Genomic DNA, 15,541 nt, shown 5'->3' on the forward strand with positions numbered 1-15,541 from the left:
CACCTCCCGCATGAAAAAAAATATATATCTGTATACAACTTGTAGTAAATACATAAAAAAAGCTGCCATATAAATAAACATCAATTCAGTTACAATCTTCTTTCTGCCTCATCGATATTAGCCTCATGGTCTTGCTTTTGTTCTTGTTCTTGTTCTTGTTCTTGATCATCATCGTCCAATTCGTCAACGTCAACTTCATCATCAGTAGTTTTCTCACTCATAGGCATTGCGCTATGTGATTTGATCTCAGAATTTTCTGTACCATCATCGAGAAAATCTAGTGTGAGCACATTATCGAGTGCTTCGTTGATATTTTCCTCTGTGACTCCATCTTGTCCCAATGTGGGTAAAGTGCTATCCTTTGTAAACATCCATTCTCTCCACTGAGAATCAACATTATCACACAGATCATAAAGGATCATCTTCAGCAATGTAATGTGGTTATAGAACCAAGAGACTGACCTGTTGATGAAGATACGATAATTTTCCATTTCTTTCACCGCATGCATCATCGTATAATCGGGAAAACCTCTTTTCTCCCTAGATTGATCTCTCCAAAATTCGAAAAGTGAGAAAAGCGCCTTACGTCTTTGCCAAGTCCTCTTTGATTCTCTCAACTTGAGTCCAAGTCCAACCAATTTATTTTCCCATCTAAATTCCATGACGAAATACTCTAAACTATTCACATATTTTTCTGTCAGCGTTATCTTCCTCAATACTTGGAATGCAAATTCTGTCTCTGCTTGAATCTCTGGTTTTAAAAAATGAGCATTAATTCTCTCTTGCTTTGTCTTATCAGCAAAATCTTTTTGATTCATGGTCAAATTTATCAGTTCCTCTTCCTTTGGTTTAAATTTGAATTCCAAATATGTACCCACATTGATTGGATTTTCTGGGGTATTTCTACGAAAGAAGAATCCATCTCTACAAAGCAATTCGATGGGGGATGTCAGTAGAAGTGAGGTTTGTGAATCTGAGTTTTTGTTGCTACTGCTGTTACCATTAGCATTACCACCTCCACTAACTACCAAAGGAGGACCACCTTTTATAACATGACCATTAGTATCATTACCAGCACTATCAGGGGTATTTTCAACATAGTCAACATCATCGACATCGACATCAACATTTTTATCGTCATCATTAGTACCGTCATTGGCAATATCACCGGTAGCCGTCATACCACCTATACTTGAAGGTGAATCAATTGCCCCCATCGTAGGCGTGGCTAAATAATTAGCAATCTTCCTTCTTCTCAATTGATGTAATGTATGAGGCTCATCACTGAAATAATCAAAAGACCTCCGGCGTTTATGACCTTCTGGAGATGATGGTGAGCTTAGACTGGTTGCAAAATCTTCACCGTTAAGCATAGTCGATATACCCATCTTTTTAGATTGTTCAGGGGCTTTTTCCTCCAATTTAAAAATGTGTTCTTGTAGTTTAGCACTAGGTAAAGTAACCGAAAGCATCTGTTGAGCACCGCTAACTCCACTGTCATAGATTAATGCACTCATTCTTTTCCTTCTCTCCTCCTCACGCATAGCTTGTAACAGTTTTTTATTGGATTCCATAAATGATTTAGCCTTTTGTCTATCGTTATATTTCATAGAAACTAACATTTTTTCCCTTGAGTCTCTTCTTTTGTCCAATTCCCTTTGTTGAAGTTCTCTTTGTAATTTATTTGCTGCAGAATCTGTCGATACATCAGCCGCCAAATTTGAATCTTGTCTTTCCAATTCTTCATCTTGAACTAATTCCTTTTGGTCATTGTTCGCCCCCAATATTCTTTTTCTGGGAGCTGGTACTACAACTTGAGCTTCCCCATTATTGGCATCTGCATCTTCTATTAATTGCTGTTGTTCTTGTGGAAGTTCATTACCTCGAAGGCTAGTGCTATCTGCAGTAGCTACGGTAGAAGGTATAAGTCCCGAATTAGGAGCCATCGATGATACCGTTGATGAAGGTAAAGAGCCGTGCGTTGCCGGTCCATTAGCGTTAGATCCACTAATAATACGAGGAGTATTTTCGCGATATTCCTGATCGTTAATAATATTATCATCTACAGATTCTTCTTCAACACCTTCAACATCACCATTACCGCCATCATCCTCGTTAATCTTTGAATTCGTAACTTCAGCTGTTTCCTCTTCCTCTTCTTTCTTTGTCAATCCCTCCTGTTCATCTTTATCATTGGCTACAATTAAGGTTTCTACAACTCTTCTCTTTGGTGGTCTACCTCTTTTCCTCTTCACCGGAGTATTAGTTGGTTCTACACTTTTTTCCATTGTTCTAACTCTCGACTGTGGTTGTTCCTCCTTAACCTTAGCCGGTTCCGGTTTTACAGCTGGATCATTAAAATATCTCTTTGATTTCGGCACTTGAACGTTACCAGTTGGCAATGAAACCTTGACTGGTGTAAGGTTTGCACCATTGTTTAATTCATTTCCTCTTGAGCCTAACCCTCCAGAAGCAGATTTACGTGGCCTACCGGGGCCTCTTTTCACTGAAGATGTTGGTCTTGAAATTTCTGTCGAAATACTATTATTCTGCGCAGATGTCGATTGGAATCTACTAACTTCATCCATATTTTCTGATAAATTGTTTAGCCTTTCATTGATACTATTAACCATTAAATCCGTATTCACTTGGTTTCTAAGTGCATCATCTAATTTATTCTCTAAAACAGTTTGATTATGGGAAAGTGTTCTAAACGTTATAAATAATTCTTCTAATGAACCTGTCATATCCGAATCCCTTGATAGCAGTAATGATTCCATCTTTCGACATTTTTCACCAACAACTCCAACTTCTCTCTGCAATTGCTGAATACTAACATCTTCTGATCCAGTCACAATGGGTTCATCTTGAACGTTATTATTATCATTCTGTGACGTGCTCATATTCAATCCACTAGATATATTGCTAATCGGAAGTCTCTGTGATTCCATGAGGAATTGAATTCGAATATTAGTATATTATCTTATTTTATTTTTTTATTTTATTTTTTTAATTTTATTTTTCAATAATGACAGTGATATAAAATGAAGTAAAGTAGGGCAAATATAACTAATTAGGTCAAATAAAAATTTCAAATAATTTTCCAAACGATGTAACCAAATCAGCTATATTTCAGGATAAATTTACTTGAAGATTTATTGTAGTTCCAAATTATAGTTGGTGATTTATTAGTAAAGATGACACAACGACGTTCTTTATTTGTCCCTTCTTCTTTTTTTCGAAAGACGTCCAAAAAATTTGCAATGAGAAAAAAAAAAGAAGTAAAAATAAAAAAGAAAATTCAAAAACAAAACAAGCGACAGACATATCAGGAGTCGTCACATATTCTTATTTTGATTTGAAAATTCGTTAAATTAGCCGCTATTGAAAATGTATATCTATATGTCTATCACATTTTTTTTCTTGTTTTTGTTTTTTTTTAAAAAAAAAAAAAAAAATTTAAATAAAAATTATTTGGCAGCGACGGCAGCTCTTGATCTGTTTAAGTGTAATCTTAGATTGACCAACTCCTTTATCATTCTGTTTGCATTGGTGTCAATGTTATACTTCTCACCTAAACGTACAACGTAACCATTAATGTAATCAATTTCAGTATCGCGCAAATACAAAGTATCTTGTCTCATCGAACTGCTGTTTTTACTGTTAACCACACAACCAATGTATTCGACATCTTTAACCATCTTTTCGGCATCGAGAACAGAATTGATCGCTAGTTCTGGATAATCTTTTTTATTGGAGTAATCCTTCTCATAGCGGAAAAATGGCTCGTAGGCAGCTCTTAGCACTTGTAGACTTTCTTTGACAATTAGTTCAAATACCGATGAACAATGTCCTGCCATTTCACCGTTAACACAGTCTAAAGTAGCTGTAACACTGTTCATACAGGCATTCACTAGAAATTTGTAAAGTTGTCCCAATAATAATTCTTGATAAGTCATAAATTTGACACCGAATTCTTTAGCAAATGGGTTACCAGTTAAGAGTCTAACCAATTCATTCTCCTGTGTATCAACACGCAATGAGTCAAGACTTTGTACCATATCTTCAGGGTCCCATGGTAAACGGGCAATTTTCAAATCAGCTGCACCTGCGTGGTTAAATCTAAATGGATGGTCCTTGTCTTGGAAACATCCATGTGAGATGACACCTTGGAAAAGATTTGGTCTCTTATTGATGTCCGTAAAGACTTCACTTCTTAAAACTTCCAAGACACCAAGACCATTTTGAATCAATATCAAATTGGTATTGTTATCGATATAGGGGAGGTATGGTTTCAACGAATCCTTCGTTTGGTATGTTTTCGTAGTAATGACTATATTCTTAATGTGGGTGGGTTTAAAAGTCTCTGGAGATGAGCTTAATTGTAGTTTTTTCTCGAACAGTGGGGAGTTCTCTAAGTACAGTTTACGAACAGAAACAGTATTTTGAGTTTCATTCTGGAATTGTTCTAATCTATTTTTCGATCTGAATAGTGGCACAATAGAACAATCGGCGAATCGCAGTAGGTCAACAGCGAGGATAGCTCCCATGGAACCGAGTCCAACAATGTGGACTAAAGGCTTAGCGTCAAGCGTCATGTCAACTTTATCAAGATTTTTATTCTATTCTTTCGTGCTTCTAGCTGTAACTTGTACTCTTAAACATGTAGCTGATCAATTTTTTTGACTATGTGAAAAAAAAAAAAAATAATAATAAAAGTGGAAATCAATTTACTCTCTATGAACAATATAAAATTACTTATAATGGTTTAAAAGTCCGAATCTTTCTTACAATTCACCTTTCACCACGTTACCGGTCTTTAGATCCTTGGCGGTAACTCTCAGCACACCATTTTTGTTGAGGTTGAAGGCTACTTCCAAACCCTTGACGCCCTTGACACCCAACTCCATCAATTTGGTTTGTGGGGTGTATAGCTTTTCTCTAATGACTTCAGGTTCTTCTTCTTCACTAGACCATTCTTCATCTTCGTCATCAGCTTCTTTCTTTTCCTCCTTTGATGGTGGATCTAAAGTTTTTTCTTCGAAATGGTGCTTACCTTCGTAAACAGCAATCAGTAGATCACCTTGAGCATCCTTTAGAGTTAGCTTCTTTTGCACAGGATAAGAAGTTTCAGGTAACAACACTGGATGGAATTCACCTTGGGCACCCAAAAGACCGATGGCGTTAGGCAAATGTGGAGTGTTAATGATAGCAGGTTGTAGAGCGGAAGCCAATTCTTCAGCATCGTAATCGCTAACCAATCTAGCTTGCAAAGCAGCACCGGATGCACACAATTCGTTAGGAGCATTAGATGCATTCTTAGAACCAGGACCCAAAATGGCAACGGATTCAGGCAACAAAAATTCTAAGTTGCTTGCCAATTTTGGTGTGTAAGAAACACCACCACATAATAGAACTGCATTGATATCCAATGGATCTAGTTCAGCTTGAGCAATAACATCTGTGATGAAAGATGAAAATTTAGAGAAGACCTTGCTAGTGACCAATTCGAATCTCATTCTGTTGACAGAAGTGTGATAATCGAAACCATCAGCCAATGATTCAATAGATATCGTAGCGGTTTGTGTGTTAGATAAGGTCTTCTTAGTGATAATAGCGTTATGCCTTAGTTTAGCCAAAGATCTAGCATTGGATGTTGGGTTAGATTTGTTCTTCTTTTCGAAATCCTTGGCGAAAAATTCGATCAATGCACCATCTAATTCATCACCACCCAAATTAGTGTCATGCTTGGAGGCTAAGACTGTGAAGATACCGTTACGGATAGCGATAACAGCAGCATCAGATCTTGTACCACCGAAATCGGCAACGACAACGTTGACGTCTTGGTTGAATGGGAATTTTTCGACATGGGCCAAAAGGGAGGAGGTTGGTTCATTAATCAATTGAATAACCTTCAATCCGACCTTTTTAGCAGCAGCCTTCAATGCGTCCTTTTGCACCTCGGTAAAAGTGGTTGGAACGGTCAATACAATGTCAGAGATCTGAGAACCAACATAATCTTCAGCTGCAGATTTCAATTTACGCAAGTGTCTAGAGACAACTTCATCGACGGTAAGCTTTTCCTCTTTACCTTCACCTCTAGAGACAATAAATCCAACTTTACCGTCAACTTCAACTGCGGGTGAACCGTTAGCACATTTAGAAACATCAGCTTCAGCAAATGGCAAACCGATAAAGTCACGGAAATTAATGATAGTATTCTTTGGATTTCTAATCAACTGTTGCAATGCTTGACCACCATGGTACTCATCTTCACCTACGTAAGAAAGAACAGATGGAATTGCACGTTCACCATCTTGGTTTGCAATAACATCAACATCGTTCTTTGGGTTGATGTAAGCAATGGAGGAGGTACTGTTACCAAAGGTAATACCGATAATTGGAGAAGACATCGGCGGCTTCAAATAGTTATCTGGTGAATGAATATATTGAACCAACTAGGATGGACTGTATATGGTTCAAGATTCACTGCGATGAGAAGGTGATTGAAGTTGAAAAAAAATTTCAATGCTCGAGGCGATGAGCAAAGAGAAAAAGAAATATATCCCGTAGAACATGATACATGAATAGTATAAAAAGTGAATGGTTTCGGCGGCTAAGTTCTGAACCAGAAACAATCACTTTCAACAAGCATATGAAGACAGTTATAACGGTAGAATATAAAGAAGGTATCTGTATAGGAAAACTATACTTTTAACCTTTTTTCTAAAATGCAAAATTGTTTGATTCGAAATATGATTTCTGATTTAAGTGGTAAAAGAGACCAAACACACAAATCGAAAAGGATACATGCATGAGTGAATTGTAAGGAGTTCTAGAAGGAGAATAAGATTCTTTTCTTGTTTATCACCCACGAACATACTCCGTTTTAAGTCCAAGAAGAACTCTGCTGTGCTGAAATTTAGCACTAATATGCCATCTACCCAAATGAACTGAGCTGCTGCTGTGGTATGCACTTTAAATCAAAACCGTCTCATTAATCTTACCTTTGTAATGTAGGCGGCTAATCGGAATATTGTCCGGATAACGGGGTACAATTTTTCAAATGTACCTCGTTGTCCGAACATCTTTTCAATTTTTAACATTATCAGGATTAAGATCGGGTTACTAAAATAACATTCAAAGATCAATCAAAAGCTAAACGCACTTTAGCCCTTTACTAGAGTGACTTGTTGGAGGACCTGTGTCTTCTCTTCTCTCCAAGCTCTCATCTAAGGATCCACCACCATGTCTCATTCAGGTGCTGCTACTTTTAACAAATTATCAGGGATTATAGCTATCAATGAAGATGTTTCGCCTGCTGAATTGACATGGAGATCAACAGATGGTGATAGTTCTAATACCATTATTCTCAATACTATCGATAAATTACAAGCTACTTCTGCTAACAGCGAAAAGATGATGCTAAGATTGGTGGCTAAAGTGGATGAGACAAAGAAACGAAAGGATAACGAAGGTAACGAAATCTTACCTAAACCAGTGACTCATGTTTTTAACTTTAACAATAGGATTGTCATGGACAATATCAAATCAACTCTACAGCATATTATTTCACGTTATAAGGATGATGATATTTATGAAGAAAAGAGAAAGAAAGAAGAAGGATCTAGTGGCACGCCACGCCTCCCATCAGAAACACCTCCTACTTCATCTTTAATCAATACGGCTACTTTAGATGATTCTTTATCAAGGGCCAAACTGTTATCAAATTTAAAATTACAACAATCTTTACTCCGAGAGGATAAACAGTTAATGAGAATTTTTCAAGAAGCTGTGATCAATTCAGGATTGCCCCCAAATGAATTTTGGTCAACTAGAATTGCCATGCTAAGAGCTTACGCATTGTCTGTTTCTCAAAAAGTAGGGCCATATAATGTTCTATCGACCATTAAACCAGTCGCGTCTTCTGATAACAAGGTTAATGTCAATATTTCAAGGGAAAAAATTATGAGTATTTTTGAAAACTATCCTATTGTTAAAAAGGCTTATACGGATAATGTTCCTAAAAATTTTAAGGAACCTGAATTTTGGGCAAGATTTTTCTCATCAAAACTGTTTCGTAAATTAAGAGGTGAAAAGATTATGCAACATGATAGAGGTGATGTGATTATAGATAGGTACTTGACTCTGGATCAAGAGTATGATAGGAAAGATGATTCTATACTATTGCACCCTGTACAAAAGATTATTGATTTAGAAGGTAATGATCAAGACGATCCAGTTTTAAAAGGTAATAAACCTGATTTCACTATGCAACCAGGATTCGATGTTAATGGTCATAACGACGGATCTGTAGACATTTTGAAAGGTATGAATAGACTTAGTGAAAAAATGGTTATGTCACTTGAAAATGAATATTCAAGAAGTAACCTAAATCAAGACGATGTAGATCGCGAAGAGCGTAGCGAATTAGTTCTAGGAGATTTGGAGGAAGAGTATCAAGAAGATTATGCCATGATCCACTTGAAGAATCAAGGTGAAAGAGCATCTTTAGAGACAAAGGATTCGATTGAAAAATCGAAGGAAAAGCATAAAAAGATTAATAAAGGACAAGTTCATGATCAAATCGATTTTGTACTTCAAGGTTTGGGTACAAAATTAGATCTAACAGACGTTGGCAAAAACACTTCGTACAACAACGAAATTAACCAGAAAGTCATTACTGCGGTTAAAACCAATGCAAAGCAAGCAAAACACAATAATTTAGATACCATGTGGGGGGTTCAAGGTGCTGGTAAGAATGATGAACCAGAAGCAACGGTTAAACTACCATTGGATTTACTGGAAAGTTGTAGGATGTTGCATAGTACATGCTGTGAATTTCTCAAACATTTTTACATCCATTTTTACAGTACAAAGCCTAAGAAACAAAATACTACCAGGAAGCTTCACAATAATTTAAAAGAGTGCGCAGACAAAATTTTCGAATTGTTTGACGATGTACAAAAGGGGGATGGTGAATCTATGGCAGCCATTTGCAAGTCATGCTTAAAACCAGTTCTTGATTCCATCAACTTGGCAATACAGAAATATCAAGAGAGCACACCTCCTGTAATCAAGAGGGCAGAATCTACAGCGGCACAACCTACGGTTGTTTTAGATTAACGATTTTAAGAAAGGAACTAACAAACAAAAATGTATAACATTATTTTTGCGTTATTTATTCATTAATTATCTTTTTTTTTTTTTTTTTTAGATTATCTTTCCTCTCTATCCATATCTGTTCTTGCCTTCATTCTGCCTCTCCTACCACCACCACCACCTCTAGCAGCTTTTTCTTTATTTCTTCTATTTAATTCCATGATCACTTCACCATTAGCCTTATCCACAGAATCCCTCAAGGAAATCACAACCTCCTTATCACAATTTTCCTTGGGCAATTTTTTACCTAAAACTTCTTCAATTCTCAAGATCAGTTCCAAATCGTATTGTGAAACTAAGGAAATTGATTTACCTGATCTACCAGCTCTAGCAGTTCTACCAACACGATGAATATATGACTTGGAATCCACAGGAATGTCGTAATTAATAACAATATCCACAGATGGAATATCTAAACCTCTAGCTGCCACATCTGTAGCCACTAAAATGGATCTTCTACCGGCTTTAAACAGATCTAAAGCACCTGTACGTTGATTTTGGTTCAAGTCACCGTGAAGTGCAGTAGCGTTGAACTCTAACAAATTACACAATGCTGAAAGTCTTTCAGCATTTGCCTTTGTTCTTGTGAAAATAATAACGGTCTTACCAATATTTTCATTTAATAAGTATATCAGGTAAGTGTTTTTTAACCCACTGGGCACAACCATCAACGTTTGCACTAAGGTATCCACAGTTTGATACTTATTTGACACTGCACACTTAACAGGTTCTGTTAAACTGGCCCTTTGTAGCTTATCAATCTTAGAAGTCATCGTAGCAGAAAACAAGTACGTAGTTCTATCCTGTGTGGGGATGACCTTCAATATTTTATCCAATACGGGACCAAATTCCATATCCAACAGTCTATCAGCTTCATCCATAACTAAAAACCTTAGTTTACGAAGGGAGAAACCCTTGGTATTCTCCAAATGATCCATAAGTCTACCAGGTGTAGCTATAATAATATGGGGTTTCCTCATCAATTCTCTCGCTTGATCCATCATATTCATACCACCAACTATACAGGTAGATCTAACACCCATTAGTGCTCCTAAGGAATCAAATGTTTCCTTAGTCTGTTGTGCTAATTCTCTAGTTGGTGCCAAAACACAGGCATAATAAGGTTGTTTATCTTCCCATAGACGGTTCAAGATCGGTATGGCGAATGCTGCAGTCTTACCTGAACCAGTTTGAGCTAACCCAATGATATCCCTACCTTCCAGAGCTGGAGGAATGGCTCTTGCTTGGATTGGTGTTGGTTTGTCAAAATTGAGATTCTTACAAGCTTCAATAAGTTCTGGAACCAGATTCAAATCGTTGAAAGATTGTAAATCTTCCCCTTGGTATTCAGGTTCTTCCTCTTGTACTTTAGCCTTTTTATGCTTCTTACTCTCATCTTTTTCCTCCCCACTAGCTTCCTTTTGGGTCTGTTTCTCTTGGTTTTCCAATGCCTTGGCCTTGATCTTGGCCGCTAGAGAAGTCAATTCCTTATGATCGCTGGTCTTCTTAGAGACCTTCTGCTTATCAGCTGCAATACCCATTACACTCAATCTTAATTACCACTATGCAACTGTACGATATTGTAGAACTACAGATTCAATATTCATCAATAGCTCATCTCATCTCATCTCATCTCATCTCATCGAGGTTCATCTGAATTTTTTCAGTCATTCGGAACGAAAATGAAAAATTTTGGATAATTTAAAGCTCATCTCATCTCATCTCCTCTTGACTATTAACCATTATAGAATACTAGTACCGCAGGATCTAAGTCAATTCTCTTACAGTGCTACATATTCGTTGAAATATGGCTAAGAGAAGAACTAAGAAGAGAACTCATGCCACCGTTAACCCTGAGGAGATCACTAAGATCCCCAAATCTATGGTGATAAGAGTGGGTCAAACATCAATGGGTAATCACTCTTTAAACCAGCTGGTTAAGGATTTCCGTCACGTCATGGAACCATACACTGCATTGAAATTGAAGGAGAGAAAATCAAATAAATTGAAGGATTTTGTAGTTATGTGTGGACCCTTAAGTGTGTCACACCTGTTCATTTTTACTCAATCAGAAAGAACCGGTAACGTTTCATTGAAAGTGGCAAGAGCACCTCACGGACCTACTATCACTTTCCAAGTGGAGGACTTCTCCCTCAGTAAAGATATAAAGAGATTTTTGAGAAGACCTAAATCCCTGAATGATGAAGATACTTTAAATCCACCACTACTGGTGCTAAACGGATTCAACTCTTTAAAGAATAAGCAAGAAAGTCCAAGCGAAGAAGCTAACGTGGAGAAGGTTATTGTATCACTTTTCCAAAACGTCTTTCCACCGCTAAATCCATCAAAGACTCAATTGAATACAATTAAGCGTGTTTTCATGGTCAATAAGGATCCAGAGACTGGTGAAATATCTTTACGTCATTACTACATCGACATCCATGAAGTGGACATTTCAAAGAATTTGAAGCATCTTTACACTGCCAAAAACAATTTGCATAAATCTGTACCGAATTTGCATAAGAAGGAAGATATCTCTTCATTAGTCTTTGACCACGATGTAGGAGCATACACTTCAGAATCAGAAGTAGAAGATGAAGCAGTTGTCAGTATGCTTGACAAGCAGAACGTTAAGGTTGGTTCTGACCAACAACCACAACAGAAACCACAACAAGAGGAAGAACAACCAACAAGAAAGAAAGCTGTTAAACTCACAGAAATAGGACCTAGAATCAATATGAAATTAGTCAAGATCGAAGAAGGAATATGCTCCGGTAAAGTTTTGCATCATGAATTTGTACAGAAGACCGATACTGAGATAAAGGCTCTCATCAAAAGACATGAACAGAAGAAGAAACTCAAGGAGCAGAGAAGGAAGGAACAAGAGGAAAACGTTAGTAGGAAGCAAGCTGTTAAAGATGCAAAGAAAAAGCGTAAGATGGAAAGAAGGGAAAGGAAGAGTGGACAAAGTACTAAAGAAAATGACGATGAAGAAGTTGCAAGTAGCAGCGGTTCCGAAGCAAGTGACGGTAGTGATGATGGTTCAGCTAATGTGTCTGAAGAATCTGAAAAGGAATTATTTAGTGGACAAGAATAAGTACATTATACAACAAACCACTAGTCAAAAGGGGGGATGTAAATTAAAGCAAATAGTGTATTAATTAATGCAAAAGATAATACAATAAAACACCATGTATAAATCCATAAACCAAAGCAAATAAAATCAAGCCAAACCGTTTCCATAAGATAGATTAACAATTTAAAAAACAGCATCATGTAGCGGGCAACAATTCTTGCCAATATATTTAACGTCGTTAGATTTCATTTTTTGAGCCTTCTTGTGAAACCAACTTTTAATACACTTGTAATGGAAAACACACAGACATTCTAAGCGACCAACTTTATCACCAGGAACCATCTCTTCAAAACATATAGGGCATTCTGGGAATTGATCTTGATCTTCTACCGGAGGAATCTTGTAAACTAGCATTCGATTCTGGAAAGTGGGACTACCAATTTCATTCCGGAGTCCATGGTGTTGTTGGGTCATCTCTGCAATCCGTATACACTTCTCCACATGTTCTTGAGCTCTCATCTCACTCTCGAAATCCCCCAAGAACGCATTACAAATGGGACAAGAGTTTTCCTCATCAAAATCACCACGTCGTACATCAGCGGTGGTTTCCTGTGGACTATTACTCTCTACTGCATTATTCGCATTTTTCATAACTTCACCAGGTCCATAAGTCGGTGTGGGTGAATCGCTAAAGGTACCTCCACCACCATTACTGTTACCCCCACCGCCTGCATCCTCCATAACTGGAGGTGATCCTGTAACTTCTAAACGTTTACCCCAGGGCGAAAGAAGTAATCCCATGTGTAATAAATTATCGTGGCAGGAATCGCAAGTCCTAAAAGGTGGGAATTCATCTTCAGTATTTGATCTTTTGACAACTCGAACGCGACTATTATCGTAACGAGCAAACTTATCGGTGCAAGATCCACAAAATATACCACCACAGCATCGACAGTGATGTTTCCTAACTAGAAATGAGAAAGCGGTATGACAATTAAGGCAATTTCTCATATTCTGATCCGGCTGCCACTGAGCAAAGTTATTAACAAAACTCGTTTCATCAATCATCTTGTCGACTTTTGAAACTTGCTTAAATAGCTCCTTCGAATACCAGCAAATGTCCAGAGCCCTGTAAAGTCCCACTTTTAACCTATATATGCTTTGTTATATGTTCTTGTATGTGTGAAATCGATGAGCTTTACAATCAAGGGCCGGTAATTGATGCAAGATATCAGTCACATGATACATAATACAGTTGAACATATACAAATTGACATATGCTGGACTACAAGGACTCTTCCAGTCTACCATACACGTCGTCTAGCCGCCTATGTATCTGGAGGTTGGTTAAAAATTCTTTCCAATGGCTGAGTCCGGTTAGTTGATCCCATATTTTGAGAAAACTTGTTGTTCGATAGTAGTCATGAGAAGATACCATCAGATCCTGAATCTTGGGCATTGCATAGCCTGGTTTTTGTCGAAAATCAAACCCACTTACGACTTCCACATACTTAATTTTGGATTGACCAAGGCGTTGACACTTTTTGTTCAGATGCTTGATGCAAGATTTGGTTTTTATAGGTAGAAGGTGAAAACCATCTGGTATAGTAGTGGGACTGTAAATTTCCACATGGTTAAATTCATTCCGATAAAAGTCCACATCCGTTATTGCACGCTCTTGGCCATTTTGGTCTCTGTAGGTACTGGGTAGTTTCGGGGTTGGCACTGTTTGTTCAATGGAAAATAATTCTCTTACTTCATAAGGGTCTAATGAGCGTTGTCGTTTTCTCTTCAAGGAAACATATTTTTTGTATTTCAGTGGTTTTGCATCTGATTTGACTGATCTACCCAGCTGAGCCCAATGTTGTCGACTCTTTAATAGTATGACATCGCATCTCAGAAAAACCGGTTCCTTTCTAAATGTTGCAACTCTACTGCACTCAAATCTCAACGTTTCGTTTCTCTTGAGCAACGATGGGATGACGAAGCAAGGTGATCTCTTCAATTCTACTAATGTCGTTGGGATGAAATAGTGTTTGGTAGCTATTAGCTCCATTGAACTCGAATTCCTTATCGGATAGCGTCTTAAAAACTTCATAAACACATCATAACTCTTTCTATGCAAAGACTTAGAGATAATTGTCGATGGTCGCGGTTTAAAATATCGATACCATAAATTGGGCAGGTATCTGGGTGAAACATCCTGCATGACACCGCTATTACACTCCACACTCACAACATAGTGAAACCTTTGCTTATAATTTACCTTAACGTCCATGTACGGTTGGAAGTGGGTCACTGGCTCGTCTTCATTATGTCTTGTTACAATCTCTTTCTGCTTCGGATGTACCACTGGATCAATAACGTAAAACTCATGGCTTCTTTCTGGGAACCTAAGTTCTAACCAGAAATAAGGCAGCAACAAGTCAGTATCAAACCTATCAGGGACCCGCCCGACTCCATTCTTCATTTGCCACTTGACATTATTGCATGAAACTTCGTAGTCATGTAGAGGCAGCGCAAAGCATAAACTGATTCTGGTATCCTTTGGTAACAGGTTTTTAATAATTATGCAAAAGAATACCACCAAGATGTCTCTGTTAGATTTCTTATTCTTTGCCATCAATCGAATATCCTCAAGACCTCCCTCACAAATTGGCCTTTGGCCATAAAACCAATCCTGATGGTTCAGTACGTCGGCATACAACTGAGATTTCTTCTCGTCATCACAATACTTAAGCAAATATTGTAAACGATTGAAGTTCTGGCGGAATCCATTGGAATTAATCTGATAGTGTGATCTAAACCAAAATACTAGTCCTAGGAGAAGCGTTCCTAATTTCTCGAAATCTTTTTCCTCCGTCCATTTCTCATATCTCTGAACAATCGTTTTGGGGACACTACGTCGAAGCCTTCTATTGAGCCTTTCATCCTGGACCCACATGGATCTTTCTTTGAGCAGTTTCAACATGAATGGAATGCAAGCAATATGAAGACCATATTTAAGTCTCTGATACTGTGGTGGACTCTTCCTTTTGATTTTGGTGGTTTCTTGTCTTTCTGGTTTGGGGACGGATATGTGCACACCATCTAAAGGGACATCTTCCCACTCGTCTTCATCCATGAAGGACTCATCTTCATCCTCTAAGTCTTCGTCATCTTGATAAAATAAATCAACATTCTTTTGGCGCTTCGATTCTTGTGGTACTTGACTTGATGACCTTTTGACCATACGGTTTGTTGTGCTTGTTAGTTTTTAAGAGTATCATGTATATGCGATCTTCCACATTACAACAATTAACT

At 37.6% G+C, this 15,541-nt stretch overlaps 8 protein-coding genes across 8 annotated transcripts; 2 read left to right on the forward strand and 6 right to left on the reverse strand.

Moving 5' to 3' along the window:
- Positions 1 to 89: 89 nt before the first annotated feature.
- Positions 90 to 2,951, reverse strand: SUM1 (Sum1p; the record flags this gene model as incomplete). Its single annotated transcript, XM_002496209.1, has 1 exon — positions 90 to 2,951. The coding sequence occupies one exon, from the start codon at positions 2,949 to 2,951 to the stop codon at positions 90 to 92; it is 2,862 nt and encodes a 953-aa protein (XP_002496254.1).
- A 519-nt stretch (positions 2,952 to 3,470) lies between these two features.
- On the reverse strand, positions 3,471 to 4,598 carry PAN5 (2-dehydropantoate 2-reductase PAN5; the record flags this gene model as incomplete). The annotated part of the gene is made up of 1 exon (XM_002496210.1): positions 3,471 to 4,598. The coding sequence occupies one exon, from the start codon at positions 4,596 to 4,598 to the stop codon at positions 3,471 to 3,473; it is 1,128 nt and encodes a 375-aa protein (XP_002496255.1).
- A 189-nt stretch (positions 4,599 to 4,787) lies between these two features.
- On the reverse strand, positions 4,788 to 6,413 carry SSZ1 (ribosome-associated complex protein SSZ1; the record flags this gene model as incomplete). Its single annotated transcript, XM_002496211.1, has 1 exon — positions 4,788 to 6,413. The coding sequence occupies one exon, from the start codon at positions 6,411 to 6,413 to the stop codon at positions 4,788 to 4,790; it is 1,626 nt and encodes a 541-aa protein (XP_002496256.1).
- An 835-nt stretch (positions 6,414 to 7,248) lies between these two features.
- On the forward strand, positions 7,249 to 9,126 carry TFB1 (TFIIH/NER complex subunit TFB1; the record flags this gene model as incomplete). Its single annotated transcript, XM_002496212.1, has 1 exon — positions 7,249 to 9,126. One exon carries the CDS (start codon positions 7,249 to 7,251, stop codon positions 9,124 to 9,126), a length of 1,878 nt encoding a protein of 625 aa, XP_002496257.1.
- Positions 9,127 to 9,218: 92 nt separating this feature from the next.
- Positions 9,219 to 10,703, reverse strand: RRP3 (RNA-dependent ATPase RRP3; the record flags this gene model as incomplete). Its single annotated transcript, XM_002496213.1, has 1 exon — positions 9,219 to 10,703. One exon carries the CDS (start codon positions 10,701 to 10,703, stop codon positions 9,219 to 9,221), a length of 1,485 nt encoding a protein of 494 aa, XP_002496258.1.
- A 266-nt stretch (positions 10,704 to 10,969) lies between these two features.
- On the forward strand, positions 10,970 to 12,259 carry SSF1 (rRNA-binding ribosome biosynthesis protein; the record flags this gene model as incomplete). Its single annotated transcript, XM_002496214.1, has 1 exon — positions 10,970 to 12,259. The coding sequence occupies one exon, from the start codon at positions 10,970 to 10,972 to the stop codon at positions 12,257 to 12,259; it is 1,290 nt and encodes a 429-aa protein (XP_002496259.1).
- Positions 12,260 to 12,421: 162 nt separating this feature from the next.
- PIB1 (phosphatidylinositol-3-phosphate-binding ubiquitin-protein ligase) lies at positions 12,422 to 13,306 on the reverse strand (the record flags this gene model as incomplete). Its single annotated transcript, XM_002496215.1, has 1 exon — positions 12,422 to 13,306. One exon carries the CDS (start codon positions 13,304 to 13,306, stop codon positions 12,422 to 12,424), a length of 885 nt encoding a protein of 294 aa, XP_002496260.1.
- Positions 13,307 to 13,523: 217 nt separating this feature from the next.
- RAD34 (Rad34p) lies at positions 13,524 to 15,470 on the reverse strand (the record flags this gene model as incomplete). The annotated part of the gene is made up of 1 exon (XM_002496216.1): positions 13,524 to 15,470. The coding sequence occupies one exon, from the start codon at positions 15,468 to 15,470 to the stop codon at positions 13,524 to 13,526; it is 1,947 nt and encodes a 648-aa protein (XP_002496261.1).
- Positions 15,471 to 15,541: the final 71 nt, after the last annotated feature.

The sequence above is a fragment of the Zygosaccharomyces rouxii genome, assembly GCF_000026365.1.
Source record: "Zygosaccharomyces rouxii strain CBS732 chromosome C complete sequence".
Lineage (NCBI taxonomy): Eukaryota > Fungi > Ascomycota > Saccharomycetes > Saccharomycetales > Saccharomycetaceae > Zygosaccharomyces > Zygosaccharomyces rouxii.